Source organism: Amia ocellicauda, chromosome 21 (genome assembly GCF_036373705.1).
Source record: "Amia ocellicauda isolate fAmiCal2 chromosome 21, fAmiCal2.hap1, whole genome shotgun sequence".
NCBI lineage: Eukaryota > Metazoa > Chordata > Actinopteri > Amiiformes > Amiidae > Amia > Amia ocellicauda.
Genome location: NC_089870.1, coordinates 8,754,234 through 8,768,628, shown reverse-complemented (window position 1 = coordinate 8,768,628; position 14,395 = coordinate 8,754,234). Strand labels below are relative to the sequence as shown.

The 14,395-nt window shown below is 39.1% G+C and overlaps 1 protein-coding gene across 1 annotated transcript; it reads right to left on the bottom strand.

Annotated features, from left to right (window-relative positions):
* Positions 1 to 4,119: 4,119 nt before the first annotated feature.
* Positions 4,120 to 14,114, bottom strand: pigh (phosphatidylinositol glycan anchor biosynthesis, class H). The gene is made up of 5 exons (XM_066694808.1): positions 13,667 to 14,114; positions 12,896 to 13,105; positions 5,248 to 5,331; positions 4,870 to 4,955; positions 4,120 to 4,574 (listed from the first exon to the last, which is right to left on the bottom strand). Exons 1-5 carry the CDS (start codon positions 13,841 to 13,843, stop codon positions 4,565 to 4,567), a joined length of 567 nt encoding a protein of 188 aa, XP_066550905.1. The 5' UTR covers positions 13,844 to 14,114; the 3' UTR covers positions 4,120 to 4,564.
* Positions 14,115 to 14,395: the final 281 nt, after the last annotated feature.

The window sequence follows — 14,395 nt, the reverse complement described above, 5'->3', positions numbered from 1 at the left end:
ACCGCTCCATTATGAGAGTGAGAGAGGCGGTTTAAAAAAAATAATCCCCATGCCAGAACTCAAACCGAACTAGGAAATAAACAATATAATTATGTTTTGACAAAAGACATACAAACCAAAGCACTACAGCCCCCCTCACACTGTTTTATTCTGAGTTATATAATCATAAAGAATAACTATAGTTAATGTCATTCAATCATCATTGCACGTCATTTTCACTGAAATCTACATCCATTACAAAACCAAGAGAAACTGAAAGAACTGCATGGAGTTTAAAAAGACTAGTGCGTCTCTGCAAATTTAGTCCAAGACACAACTGATTAAATTACATTTGATAAGGTTTTATACACCCGTGATAACATTGTCATCTTCATGTGACTGGACCTCGGTTTTTTGCAATTATCTGTTGCTCTTTTGCAAATGTACAGCCCACAGTGTATACCTTAATTGAGGTATTACAACCTTTGCATAGGAAATATGTGTACCAAAACAAGTGCCCACCCTTTCTCCTGTTTGTTTACTCATCTCCTCATGTGTGAACATTTAACCATGTTTTCGATAGGACGGACGTGTTTGAAAAGAACTAGAATCAACACAAACTCCCACAGAAGTAAGCAAGCTTTGGTTTTTGTTTCATTAACCAGAGTGAATATTCCCAAGCACCAAAGACATTAAATTACTCTGCAATCCTGTCATTGCACATTACACACACAAACATTAAAAGGAGTGAATAACCTCCAAAGTAATAAACAACAACTTAAAATACACATAACTTGTTATAATAAGGATATGCAGTTAACAATCAGAGGAAATGGAATAGGGCTTTAAATATCACTTCCCAAAAATCAAAGCCTCTGCAACTTTATGTTTAGTGTACACTACGATGTATATGGTATATATTTTTAAGGTACATGAAATAAACACTACAATATCCAATTTATACAGTCACATATGTTAAAAAATGTTCTTACAGTTCTCGTAATAAAACGAAAAACCTTATTCACCATAAACATTTAAAAACGGTATCATTACATAAAAAACCAGCATGTTTTCTGTCTCATAGATCACGTTAAAAGTCTTTCAGGAAATAGTTTAACCCAGTCAGGAGATCATTGTGTGGAAAAACACATTAAAAACATTAAACATAAACAAACACCTTTAGAAGAAAAAAAAAAAACACGCTGTCAGTGATTTGTAGATGACTACTAGGGCTTGACTTTTATTTCACTATTTAGCTTGGGTAAGGAGCAGACCTAGAAGCTCCCATACTGACACCTCTAGTCAGGCTCCTGATGTTTTCACACCTCGGAGAAAGCTGTTTAATTTGCCTGCAATCCCTTCACATGGTGTCGATGGGCAGATTGAAGTGGTCCTGTGAAATTTCACTCCTCCGGTGTCTGAGATTCACAGAAAAGGAGTTCTCAGGCTTTGGGCAGCAAATGGTCACTCATATTGTGGATTGTGCAGAGGACACACTGAAAAAAGCCAGGGGAACAACTTTCCCCTTCTAACTAGAGCCGAAGCAAATATATAAGTATATATTTTGAATACGTGATCATTCCACAGGAACATTCACGAGCACTTTCAGGAGTGTTGTTTATTTTATTTTATTGTATGTATATATTGCCAATGTAACGACCAATTCATTTTAAATCACTTAATAATTTCTAGGGTAAATCTTATATCTCTTAGCGGTAAAAAACAAACATTTGTTTAGCTTTGTTTATGGTTATTAGAATAGAAAAACCCACAATGTAAAATGACAAATGTCCTTTTTCTTACATAATGCAAGTTTTTTTTTATTTGGGATTTTATTAATGAGGGTTCTTCTTAGTATATGCAATTGAAAGCAATTTGAAAAGTTTTCTAGATCATACCTAGACAAAGAGAAGCCTTTTTCAATTTGGCATGCTGTAAGCATATATAAACAGGCCAAACAAACTAAATCTCCTCTGGAAGGATGCTTGTCTAGGTTTGAACATGATTAAAATTAATCTTAATATGCTTAGTGGAACCTAGATGCAAAAGCCTATGGTGTGTCTAAAGCACTTAGACGTGAAGCTCAATTACATCATTTTCAGTACCTGGTTAACCAGCAGAACTGCTTCGAGATAAATTATTGTGCAGCTCTGGGTCAGGAAGGTAAAAGGGAGAAAAAATTGATAGCTTTCTTGATAGAAAAAGAAAAGTACATACAGGAGAAAGAGAGAGAGACAGGGTTATGTTATGCCTCTAGACACGACATACCCATGAGCTGCTCAGATCATGGAAATGCAGGATCTGTTCTTCTGCACGAATATAGACTGAAAACTCCCAGGACATCCCCTGTAATAAACATACAAGGAAGACTGCCAGGTACCACAATGTGAAATGTATTCTTCTCATCTATGGAACGTCAACATGGGAATGTGTGTGTAATGCATAGAAGTCTTCATAGTCAACTTAGAAGTCAAAAATAAACAAACTTACTCTGAGGTACAATATTTGAATATTCTTGTGTGACTTAGGCAAACACTAGTTCTACAATCCACAGTGAATTTGTACAACAACTGCAGCTGAACTTGTCAGCCTCTTGTTTTAATCAGCAGACATTTCAGAAAAATTATACATGCAATGCATATCAAATGTAAATACTGAGACACTTGACTGGCACAGTCACTTTACAGATTTTGTAAGTCATACGGCTTCAAAGTGACGTAAAAAGTGTTGTCAGACGCTGACTCATGACAGATAATGCGCCCCTGAAAGCACAGGGGGCGGATACCAAACCAGCATGCTCCCAACAAAGGTGATACACGTATGACACATAGTTCCATGAAATCTCAATACAATTTCAATTAATGAACAGGAATATTAAGAGGTTTTTTTTTTTTAACGGGACATCTGGCCCTCTAGAGAGATTTTATACGAAACAATTGCTTTGCATATGCCCAACAGTTATTTAGATCATTAATCATACATTTTAGTTCTGTATATGTCGCATTGACTGCAAAAAGAGCGATATGTAAAGTAGTACAGAGATTTGGCAACGTTACCTGGAAAGACGGTAGAATGACGCAGTCGGAGCGGTTAGCCGTCCAACTGCTGTCACAGGCTGTGTTCATCACAGTCAGGGCGACACCAGGGTGGATCTCCCATTAGAAGGTGAAGAGCAAATCCACCCTTAGTCTGATTCATAATTAATTAATTGCAATTAATAATTAAAATGTTAGCTTGGGATAACAAATGATTTTCAGTGTGGCAGCGGGAAATAATTTAAAGGAAAGAGTTCATATTTGTTTTAATCTGAAAGGGTTTCCAAGAAAAAATACAATTCCTAGGAAATGGGAATTTACACTTCCTTCTTTGGAGAATTGACTCGATTTTTCCCCTGAACAGTAATTGAAATTAATCAAACCAAAGGATGCCACCTGCTGTTTAAATGGATTACTGCACTCAGGGCCTGAGATCAGGGTCATGCAGTTAAATTAGACCTTTTCTTACAGAGGCAATCTTCCTTTATAAACAGATCAATATTAGAAATGAAGAACATATCTCAGTAAAGTATACAAAATGCTACCCTTAGCCTATATTTACATTGATTTTTGTACATCACTTTGAAAGAACCACAAAGACTGTCAGTAGTTAATGTGTTCATTCTTGATTCCCTTGTCAGTCTTTTGGAAACACAAACTGTAGAGCAGTGGTTCCCAAAACGGTCCTGGGGGACCCCCTACCCTGCTGTTTTTTGTTTCAACCGAGCTCTCAATTACTTAATTGAACCTTAATTGAAGTAACAATCTGCTTAGATTTTACTTTTTAAATTGTGTAAGAAAATAGTTGTTTCTTCAATACGTTTCTTAATATAATTCTATACTTAACTTAAAACCCCGAGTGTTTAAAATAATTAAAAGTCTCTGATTTAGGAAATTATTAGTTCAATAAAGGGTTCAATTAAGTTATTGAGAGCTCGGTTGGAACAAAAACCAGCAGGGTAGGGGGTCCCCCAGGACCGGTTTGGGAATCACTGCTGTAGAGGGTAAATTAAACAATAGTGTATATAATTAATCAAATAATGACACATTTTAAATGTTCTCTTTATGCAGAAATTAAGTATCCTAGAGAAATAAATAAAACGTATAAAGTGGTATATCATATTTATTAATTAGGAGAAAATTCATTAAAAAAAATTGTACAATACAAAATGGAATAGTAGTGTTTTCCACTATGGCACAGATGTAGGAATTTTGACATTGCATATATAGTTAATCTACACAGTGAAATTTATATTTTTCATGGAATGTGGTATTCCTTTGAGCAGTGCAATTGAAATAAACTATAATAAATAATAAAATAAGCTCCCTAATGTATGTAATTAAATGAAGAGATCTAATTCTAATTAAGTGTATGTTACCTGTGTTTGAGCCATTTTTAAATGTGAAAAATCCAAGGGCTAATACACAAAACAAAATACAATTTTGTGATCATTACTTTAGTCCGGAGAGCACTGCCTTCAGTATGTCCTCAGACTACAGTACAGTGATCTCGATTTGTCATCTGGAGCTCTTCAGTGTTCAGGATTATACTACTTCAAGCTGAAGTAAAAGACATAAAAAAACAACAGGTGCCAATCTGTTTTGCATTTGTACTTATTTGCTAAACATTTGAACAGCCAATGTAGAACAAAATGAAGACAATGAGAAAAGGACCAATGTATTGAAAATTGGATTTCACTTAAAAACTGCAACACAGAATAGTTTATCAAGGAGGAGTGGTCAGATTACTAGGTATACACCTTATGAAATTAGCACATCAAATCAGTAATATACAATGAAAAGACCCAAGAAGAAATGCACATATTGATGACATAAAAATGGCACTACTGCTTACCTTGCAACATTTTCTGAGGCCTGTCCAAGAATCTCTTGACAACTTTTATAAACTTTAACCAGACAACTCAGGCGTGGCTTAGAGCTCTGAAAGGAGAAAGAAAAATCAACCATAGAACATGCTGCAGTTGGTTCTTTACAGCAAAGAGTGCGAACTGCTGGGCTAATGAAGTACCGTACTGCTTCTAGCGACTCAGATTTAGGTCATTCGGAAAATCTATTTTCTATGCAGAAAGAAAAAATATTCCCACAAACTACAGTTTACATGATGTCTATCAATTTTATGCAATAAATGAGAAACATTGTTTTGAAACCCTTACAAATTATATTTAAGACCCTGTTAAAACATGTAATATCTGTGAGTGTTTGCTCATCTCACCTGAAAAAGAGGTACGACATCAGAGACTCCATTAGGATCTGAAGTTTCTTTTAATAATATACAGAGGTAGTAAATCACCCTTTGCTGAAATGAGGTGAAAACAAAATAGTTAAATATAAATTAATGCAGAGAAGTGACATCAGACAGCAAAATGACAACAAATGCACAATTGTTTAAGAGTATACATACATACAGAGAGACACAGGAAAGTACAGGTGAGAGGCAGCCATCTTGTTGATTGATAGTTTCAGACCAGTCTTAGCATTCCTCATTTTGTTTTAAGTTTGCCTTAAATGAAGTTAGCATTGTCTGTAGTTTGCCTAAATTGAAGTCAATTCGTTCAGCTGGTGAGTTGATGAAAGTAAACAGGTTGTAGAAGAGAGATTTTGTCAAGGACTAGCAGGAATTCTGTTGCAGGTGGGGCCAGTTAGGTGTGAATTGGGGGCAGGTAGACAAAAGCTACTTAAAGCAGCTGTTGAGAAAGAGCTGCGCTGTTTCTCGGTCATAAAAGTTAAGCAGTTGACTAGGCAACAGGAACCAAGAGACAAAAATAATAATAATAATAATAATAATAATAATAATAATAATAATAATAATAATAAAATCATTTAGAAGCATGTGGCCACTACAGTGTCAGGTTTGCCAAATGATTGCCTTCCTGGATGAACTCATCCAAGAAGGTTTCATTTGCCAACGCTGTCAGTATATTGAAATCCTAGAGATCAAGATTCGTGATCTTGAGGCTCAGCTTGTCGATCTGCGCTGTATTAGGTATATAGAAGAACTGGTCAATCAGCCCATGAGAGAGATGGTGTGCACGTCAAAACCTAGGAGAGTTGAGACCTCAGAGCAGGACAGCATATAGAGAACTGCTGGTTTACAGTAGGTCGTAACCGCAGAACAGGGCGTGCACAACCCCTAGAAACACCCCAAGAGATAGAATTGCCCAACAGGTTCCATCTGCTGGACACGGAGTTGGACAATGACAGCTCAGAGGGTGATGGGGGGCAGTTGAGCAACAGAGCACCATGGTGCCCACTCCCCCCCCAGAAGAGGGAGGTAGTTATAGTAGGAGACTCAATTCTTAGAGACGTAGATCACACAGTGTGTTCTAGTGATAAGGAGACCCGCATGGTATCTTGCCTGCCTGGTGCTCAGGTTGCAGATCTCCCTAAACTAGTAGACGGGCTACTGGCCAAAGCCGGGGGGAATCCACTGGTCAGTGTCCACATTGGAACCAATGACATAGGAAAAGGTAGGACAGAGGTTCTGCAAGACAAATTTAAAGAGTTAGCAACAAAACTAAAGAACAGAACCTCCACGGAAGTTTCCTCTGAAATACTTCCAGTACCACGTGCATATCCAGGGAGACAGGCAGAGATTAGAAAGTTTAACGTGGTTGAAATCTTGGTGTAGGGAAGAGGGGTTTAGGTTTATGGAGCATTGGTCTTTCTTCTGGGATAGAAGGGACCTGTACAAACTGGACGATCTACATCTAAACCTAAGGGGGGCTAATGCACTGGGAGACCATATGTGCAGAGAAATTGAGAATAATTTAAACTAGGGACCAGGGGGGCAGGGAGCTCTGACAATGGGAGATGTTCCCCCAAGGAAAGAAAACAAAGGGAACCTGCTAGTAGGAAAGTCCTGAAATGTTTGTACCTCAATGCCAGGAGTACAAGGAACAAGATGTTAGACTTAGAAGCCACAGTGCTGGCGTGTGACAATGATGTTGTAGGAGTGACAGAAACATGGCTTACAGAAAATTATGGGGATGAATACAAGTTGGAAGGATACACACAGTTTAGGAGAGACAGGCAAAATCAAAGAGGGGGTGGGGTAGCATTATACACTCACCTAAAGGATTATTAGGAACACCATACTAATACTGTGTTTGACCCCCTTTCGCCTTCAGAACTGCCTTCATTCTACGTGGCATTGATTCAACAAGGTGCTGAAAGCATTCTTTAGAAATGTTGGCCCATACTGATAGGATAGCATCTTGCAGTTGATGGAGATTAGTGGGATGCACATCCAGGGCACGAAGCTCCCGTTCCACCACATCCCAAAGATGCTCTATTGGGTTGAGATCTGGTGACTGTGGGGGCCAGTTTAGTACAGTGAACTCATTGTCATGTTCAAGAAACCAATTTGAAATGATTCGACCTTTGTGACATGGTGCATTATCCTGCTGGAAGTAGCCATCAGAGGATGGGTACATGGTGGTCATAAAGGGATGGACATGGTCAGAAACAATGCTCAGGTAGGCTGTGGCATTTAAACGATGCCCAATTGGCACTAAGGGGCCTAAAGTGTGCCAAGAAAACATCCCCCACACCATTACACCACCACCACCAGCCTGCACAGTGGTAACAAGGCATGATGGATCCATATTCTCATTCTGTTTACGCCAAATTCTGACTCTACCATCTGAATGTCTCAACAGAAATCGAGACTCATCAGACCAGGCAACATTTTTCCAGTCTTCAACTGTCCAATTTTGGTGAGCTTGTGCAAATTGTAGCCTCTTTTTCCTATTTGTAGTGGAGATGAGTGGTACCTGGTGGGGTCTTCTGCTGTTGTAGCCCATCCGCCTCAAGGTTGTACGTGTTGTGGCTTCACAAATGCTTTGCTGCATACCTCGGTTGTAACGAGTGGTTATTTCAGTCAAAGTTGCTCTTCTATCAGCTTGAATCAGTCGGCCCATTCTCCTCTGACCTCTAGCATCAACAAGGCATTTTCGCCCACAGGACTGCCGCATACTGGATGTTTTTCCCTTTTCACACCATTCTTTGTAAACCCTAGAAATGGTTGTGCGTGAAAATCCCAGTAACTGAGCAGACTGTGAAATACTCAGACCGGCCCGTCTGGCACCAACAACCATGCCACGCTCAAAATTGCTTAAATCACCTTTCTTTCCCATTCAGACATTCAGTTTGGAGTTCAGGAGATTGTCTTGACCAGGACCACACCCCTAAATGCATTGAAGCAACTGCCATGTGATTGGTTGGTTAGATAATTGCATTAATGAGAAATTGAACAGGTGTTCCTAATAATCCTTTAGGTGAGCTAATAATCCTTTAGGTGAGTGTATGTGAAAAATGACATTCAGGCAGAATAACTCCTATTAGATCCCAGTAAAGGAACAGAATCTTTGTGGGTGAAACTTTTGAACAAGAGATCTGGAGGATTAGTGGTAGGAGTGTGTTACAGGCCACCAAACTCAGATATTCAGAAAGATGTTGCATTGTACAGTATAATCAGGACTGCATGTAGCAAGGATGTGGCTGTTATAATGTGGGATTTCAATTTCCCAAACATAGACTGGGAAAGCCCGGTTGGGACTACAGAAGCAGAAATAGAGATGGTTGAGATGGTAAATGACTGCTTTCTAACTCAATTTGTCAGGGAACCAACCAGGGAGAGTGCATGCATTGACTTTTCAAATGACCAAAGATAGAGTCAGAGGGACACTAGTTAGAGAACCAATGGCAAATTGTGAACACAATATGGTTAGATTTGAGGCATACTTTCAAAAAACAAGGACCAAGTCTAAAACAATGGTCTACAATTTTAGAAAAGCAAACCTTGAAGGTATGAGACGGCACTTAGAAGAGGTAGACTGGAGCACACTGGATACAGATTCAGTTGAAAATGGATAGTTATATTTTAAGAATATACTACTTGAGGCTCAGGAGCAATTTGTACCAAAACTTAGCAAATTGAGGACCAAAAAACATTAAATGGTAATAGAGGTATGCACAAAAATATCGAGAAAGAAAATGTTGTATAGCACATACAAAAGGAATAGAGACGAAACAAAATACATACAATATGTTGAGCTGCAAAGAGATCTTAAGAAAGGGATCAGGAAAGCAAAGAGGGAAATACAAAGAATCATAGCTCTTGGAGCTAAAACTAATGCAAAACAGCAAGAGGTCAATAAAGGAGGAAGTGAAACAGCTAAAGGGCAATAATGGAAGTATCTTGGAAAATGAACAAGATGTAGCAAATGTTCTAAATGAGTATTTCACAGAGGTTTTTACAAAAGAAAAAACGGATAACATGCCACAGGTTAACAATCAGTCCAGTCAAACCCTAAGAGAGATCAGGATAAATGAGGAGGAGGTACTAAAAGGACGAGCAGAATTAAAAACAAACAAATCACCTGGGCCAGATGGTATATTTCCAACAGTAATTTAAAAAACAAGGGAAATTATTTATAGGCCAAATGACACTTAGAACAGGGGATATGCCCACTGACAGGAAGACAGAAAATGTCATACCAATCCACAAGAAAGGGGACAAAACTGAGCCAGGAAATTACAGACCAATCAGTCTCACCTGCATCACTTGTAAAATGTTGGAAAAAATGATTAGACAGAAAATAGAGGAGCATCTTAATGAAAACCATATTCTTGGAGATAGTCAACATGGGTTTAGACGAGGCAGATCATGAGATCAGATCAGAACTGCAGCTGTAGATCATGTGAAAGCATATGATATGATATACTTAGATTTTCAAAAAGCTTCTGATAAGGTTCCACACCAAAGACTGATCCTCAAATTGGAAGCTGTAGGCATTCAGGGTAATGTAAGTAGATGGATTATGAACTGGTTGGTGTCGATTAGAGGAGTCGCTTCTAACTGGGGTGAGGTTGTTAGTGGAGTTCCACAGGGATCAGTACTAGGGCCTTTGCTTTTTGTACTAGGGCCTATGCTTTTTGTAATCTATGGGATAGTTAGCAAACTTGTCAAATTTGCAGATGATACTAAAATAGGTGGCTCAGCAGATACAATATCGGCAGCACAAGCTATTCAAAGGGACTTAGATAATATTCAGTTGTGGGCCGACACCTGGCAGATGAAATTCAATGTGGACAAGTGCAAGGTAATACACGCAGGTAACAAAAATGTCCACTATAATTACACTATGGGAAAAATAGAACTAGATGAAATATCGCACGAGAAAGACCTAGGAGTCTACGTGGACTCCTTACTTTCTCCAGCCAAACAATGTGGGGAGGCAATAAAAAAGACAAACAGGATGTTAGGGTATATTGTCAAAAGTGTAGAATTGAGAACAAGGGCAGTGATGTTCAGACTGTACAATGCACTAGTTAGAGCTCATCTGGATACTGTGTACAGTTCTGGGCTCCACACTTCCTCTCCCATCACACCCAAACCTCCCACCGATCAAGCTTCCTTTTCTTCATTCTCACCTCCCTCAGATGCTGAAGTTTCTGCTCTCCTCCTACATCACAAACCTACAACGTGTGCCCTGGACCCTCTCCCTTCTCGCCTCTTCCGCCCACTCCAGCTCATCCAGAACTCTGCGGCTCGTTTGGTATTCTCTCTGCCCTGATTCGCACACGCTACTCTACTGCTCTGCTCCCTCCACTGGCTCCCGATACCAGCACGCATTCAGTTCAAAACACTGACCCTCACCTACCGCTGTCTCGACCACACTGCACCAAGTTACCTTCAGACACTCGTCCCTCCATACATCCACTCCAGTGCCAAAAGACTAACCTCTCCACTCTCCTTCCTCCAGAGCCCGCTCCTTCTCATCCCTGGCCCCTAAATGGTGGAACGACCTGACCACCGAAGTCAAAACAGCAGAGTCCTTGACCTCCTTCCGGCGCATACTCAAGACACATCTTTTCCGACAGTACTTGTAATATTAGTCCTTTTATCCCCGCTAGATAGCACTTCACAGTTTTATTATGCTTCTCGTGTTTTCGATTTGTTTTCCTCCTTGCTCCCTTTCCCGTAGCCCTTGACTGTGATCCTACATCTTGACAGCACTTAGCTATTACCGTCCAGGATGTAGGACCTCACTTACTGTACTTGTAACACGGTCTCACCTGCTATTCCTTCAGCTCACCACCAGAGGTCTCTCTCCCGAGTATTAATCCCTGTGCTTCTTTCTCTCAGTTCACAGATCAATCAGTCACATTACATTCCTTCTATTCACGTGCACTTGTTCTGTCTTTCCCCTCTCCCCATTGGTCTTTCACCCTTTACCCAGTCATCCCTTTCTCCCTAAACACAGTATATAAACCCCTTTGTTCCATAGTATAATCGCTAAGTCTTGTCTTCTCTCCCGAAACATTTCTCAGCATTCTTCTTTGTTTACCTACCGTGTTTAGACTCCTGTTTTCTTGTCCTTGACCACCTCTTTTGGATCTCCCAGTTTAACCTGTTTGCCTGATCGAGTGACCCTGAACTGTTCCTGTTTTCCCTTCTGGATTTCCCCTCTTGGATTGTTTGCCTTTCTGCTTTGCTACTAAAGAGCCTGCACTTGGATCTATACACCTTGCCTTTGAGAAACGTTACAACTTGCCTGTGTAAATTGTACATTGGAAGTTGTAAAATGTATTATATTTTGAATTGCTATGTTTTAGTTAAATTGAATTTGTAATGATTGATGCCTTTTACTTAACTGTATTTTTGCACTTATGTTGTAAGTCGCCCTGGAAAAGGGCGTCTGCCAAGAAATAAGAAGAAGAAGAAGAAGAAGAAGAAGAAGAAGAAGAAGAAGAAGAAAGATATCGCTGCTCTAGAGGCAGTTCAGAGGAGAGCAACCAGACTCATTACAGGTTTGAAGGGAATGTCCTACTGAGAGACTGAGGGAACTGAACCTTTTCACCCTGGAACAGACGAGACTACATGGGGACTTGATTCAAGTCTTCAAAACCATGAAAGGCATCGACCACATCAAACCAGAGGAGCTTTTGCAGATCAGCAGGGACACATGCACAAGGGGACACAAATGGAAAATGGGCTTCAAGGCATTCAAGACAGAAAACAGGAGACACTTCTTCACACAGAGAGTCATCACAACCTGAACAAACTCCCCAGTGATGTGGTTGAAGCTGAAAATTTGGGAACATTTAAAAATAGACTGGATAGGATCCTTGGATCACTCAGTTATTAATGGACACCAAACGAGCATGATGGGTCGAATGGCCTCCTCTCGATTGTAAACTTTCTTATGTTCTTATATGTACAGTGCCTTTAAATCATGCCACAAAATTTCCATTGGATTGGATTCCATTGTCTCTGACTAGGACATTTTACTTTTTGTTCCTTAGTCACTCTGGTGCAGTTTTGGCTGTGTGCTTTGGGTCATTGTCATTCTGAAAGGTGAACTTTTGTCCCAATTTCAGCTTTCTTGCAGAGGGCAACAGGTTTGTCTCAAGGACTTTTCTGTACTTTGCTCCATTCATTTTTCATTTGTCAGTTTTTATTTGCAATTCATTTCCTAAAAATGTCTAGTGGGGTAGGATGCGTGGATAAATTGAATATATTATTAATAATTAATTTAAACCTTAATCCAGGCTATGAGGCAACAAAAGGTGAAAATATGGAAAGGGGAATGTACACTTTCTATAGGCACTGTATATATACATATAGATACATATATAATAATTTAAATATAATGAGAAAATAGTTAATTGCATGGACAGAAAATATACATCATAAGATAAAACTTATGCTTAGGAAATTAGTATTAAAATACCCATACATCCATGATTAGCACATTAGCACAAATGTGTATTACATAAAGACTTTTATGAATACATTAAAAAATAAAAGAGTCAGGTGGATATATTATTATATATACATTGTCTGCCCTACTTACCATATAAATGGCCTCATTAATGACAATGTCTTTGACCTTGCCCATCTCTATGAAGGTGGTGCTCTCTCTCCCTGAGGCGTAAGAGGAGGACATCTGAATCCCCAGAGAGCCGATGATGAGCACAGACTCGTGGTCTATCTTCACAAAGTGGAGATGAAGCATCATCCCCACAAGAGTGACAAAGATGGCTCCTGACAATACAGTGGTGTTCTGCAAGACAGTAAATAACATTTCACTTAGCTGTGTCAAATGGGGGAACCCAATTGCCCGTCATTGTACATTTATGGTTTTAAAATCTATTTTTGGAAATAAATTGAGTGGGAAATAAGAGTATTTTTCAATAAGAGGACATACCCTTACATACACTTACCCTTATTGGGCAAGTTTTCATATGTAACATGCACAGATATAAATAGAGAGTATTAAATAATTATTTCTAGAGCTGTATATACATAAAAGAGACCACTGCATTTTTTTCTTAAATCAGCATCTCAACATGTATGGCTGCCATTCCATTCCATTCATATTTTTATTTGGAATTTGGAAGAAATGTTGTCAGTAGTTTATAGAATAAAACAAAAATGTTAATTTTACCCAAACACATACCTATAAATAGTAAAACCAGAGAAACTGATAATTTTGCAGTGGTCTACATTTTTTCCAGAGCTGTATATATAATTTCAAACACACACACACACACACACACACACACACACACGTGAAGTCAGTGTGCTAAACGTTACACTAACTCTGTTTGAATACAGTACTTACGTCAGTCAGCAGAAAGATGGCATAGGCAGTGAGCCACACGGAGCATGTGTACGCCATCACCTTGCGGAAAGACACCTTGGCAGCACTCACGGTGAATTCCCTGCAAAAACTGGTGTGGTTTTGACAATCAAGCAATATCGTATTGCCGTTTATATCAGAGAACTTATCTCCCGACATCCTGCGTACTTCAGCGACTACTTAAACGTGCTTTAAAATAAATACACGACACACTTCAACCAGCCGACTCACACTGCAACTTCGCATCACTTATGGTTTTCGCCTTTATAAAAACCACCCACTGTGTCTGCATTGATGATATTCCCAATACTTCTACGAAAGCAAAAGTCTGCCTTTTATTATCTTACAACACATAACCAAGGTAACCTTCCCACACGGCTTATTTTAAAGGCTATTCGCTTTGTTTTGACTTGAGGCGACGCACAGATATGACGTAATAAGCCACGACCATGGGGGATGTAGTTCTTGCAATGTGTGGTTACAAAAAGTGTTAATCACTAAAAAATGTCACTACCCCAAACTGAATGAAAAGACACACACAATGTGTCAGTCATGGTTTGCATTAAAAAAAATATCTGCTGAACATTTGCACTTGTGGAAGTGTATTCTGTCTCAGGAGGAACAGCAGCAAAGCATGTCCAAAAAGACAAACAAAGCCAAAAGAATGAGACTTGTTCTTATGTAATTAATCACATGCATTATTCATTAATA

Excerpts from the sequence above, each read along its gene's own strand:
- pigh (XM_066694808.1), bottom strand. The coding sequence starts at position 13,843 with ATGTCGGGAGATAAGTTCTCTGATATAAACGGCAATACGATATTGCTT. Across the intron at positions 13,106-13,666 it reads CCATCTTTCTGCTGACTGAC|AACACCACTGTATTGTCAGG; the intron begins GTAAGTACTGTA and ends ACTGTCTTGCAG. Across the intron at positions 4,956-5,247 it reads ATGTCGTACCTCTTTTTCAG|AGCTCTAAGCCACGCCTGAG; the intron begins GTGAGATGAGCA and ends TTCTCCTTTCAG.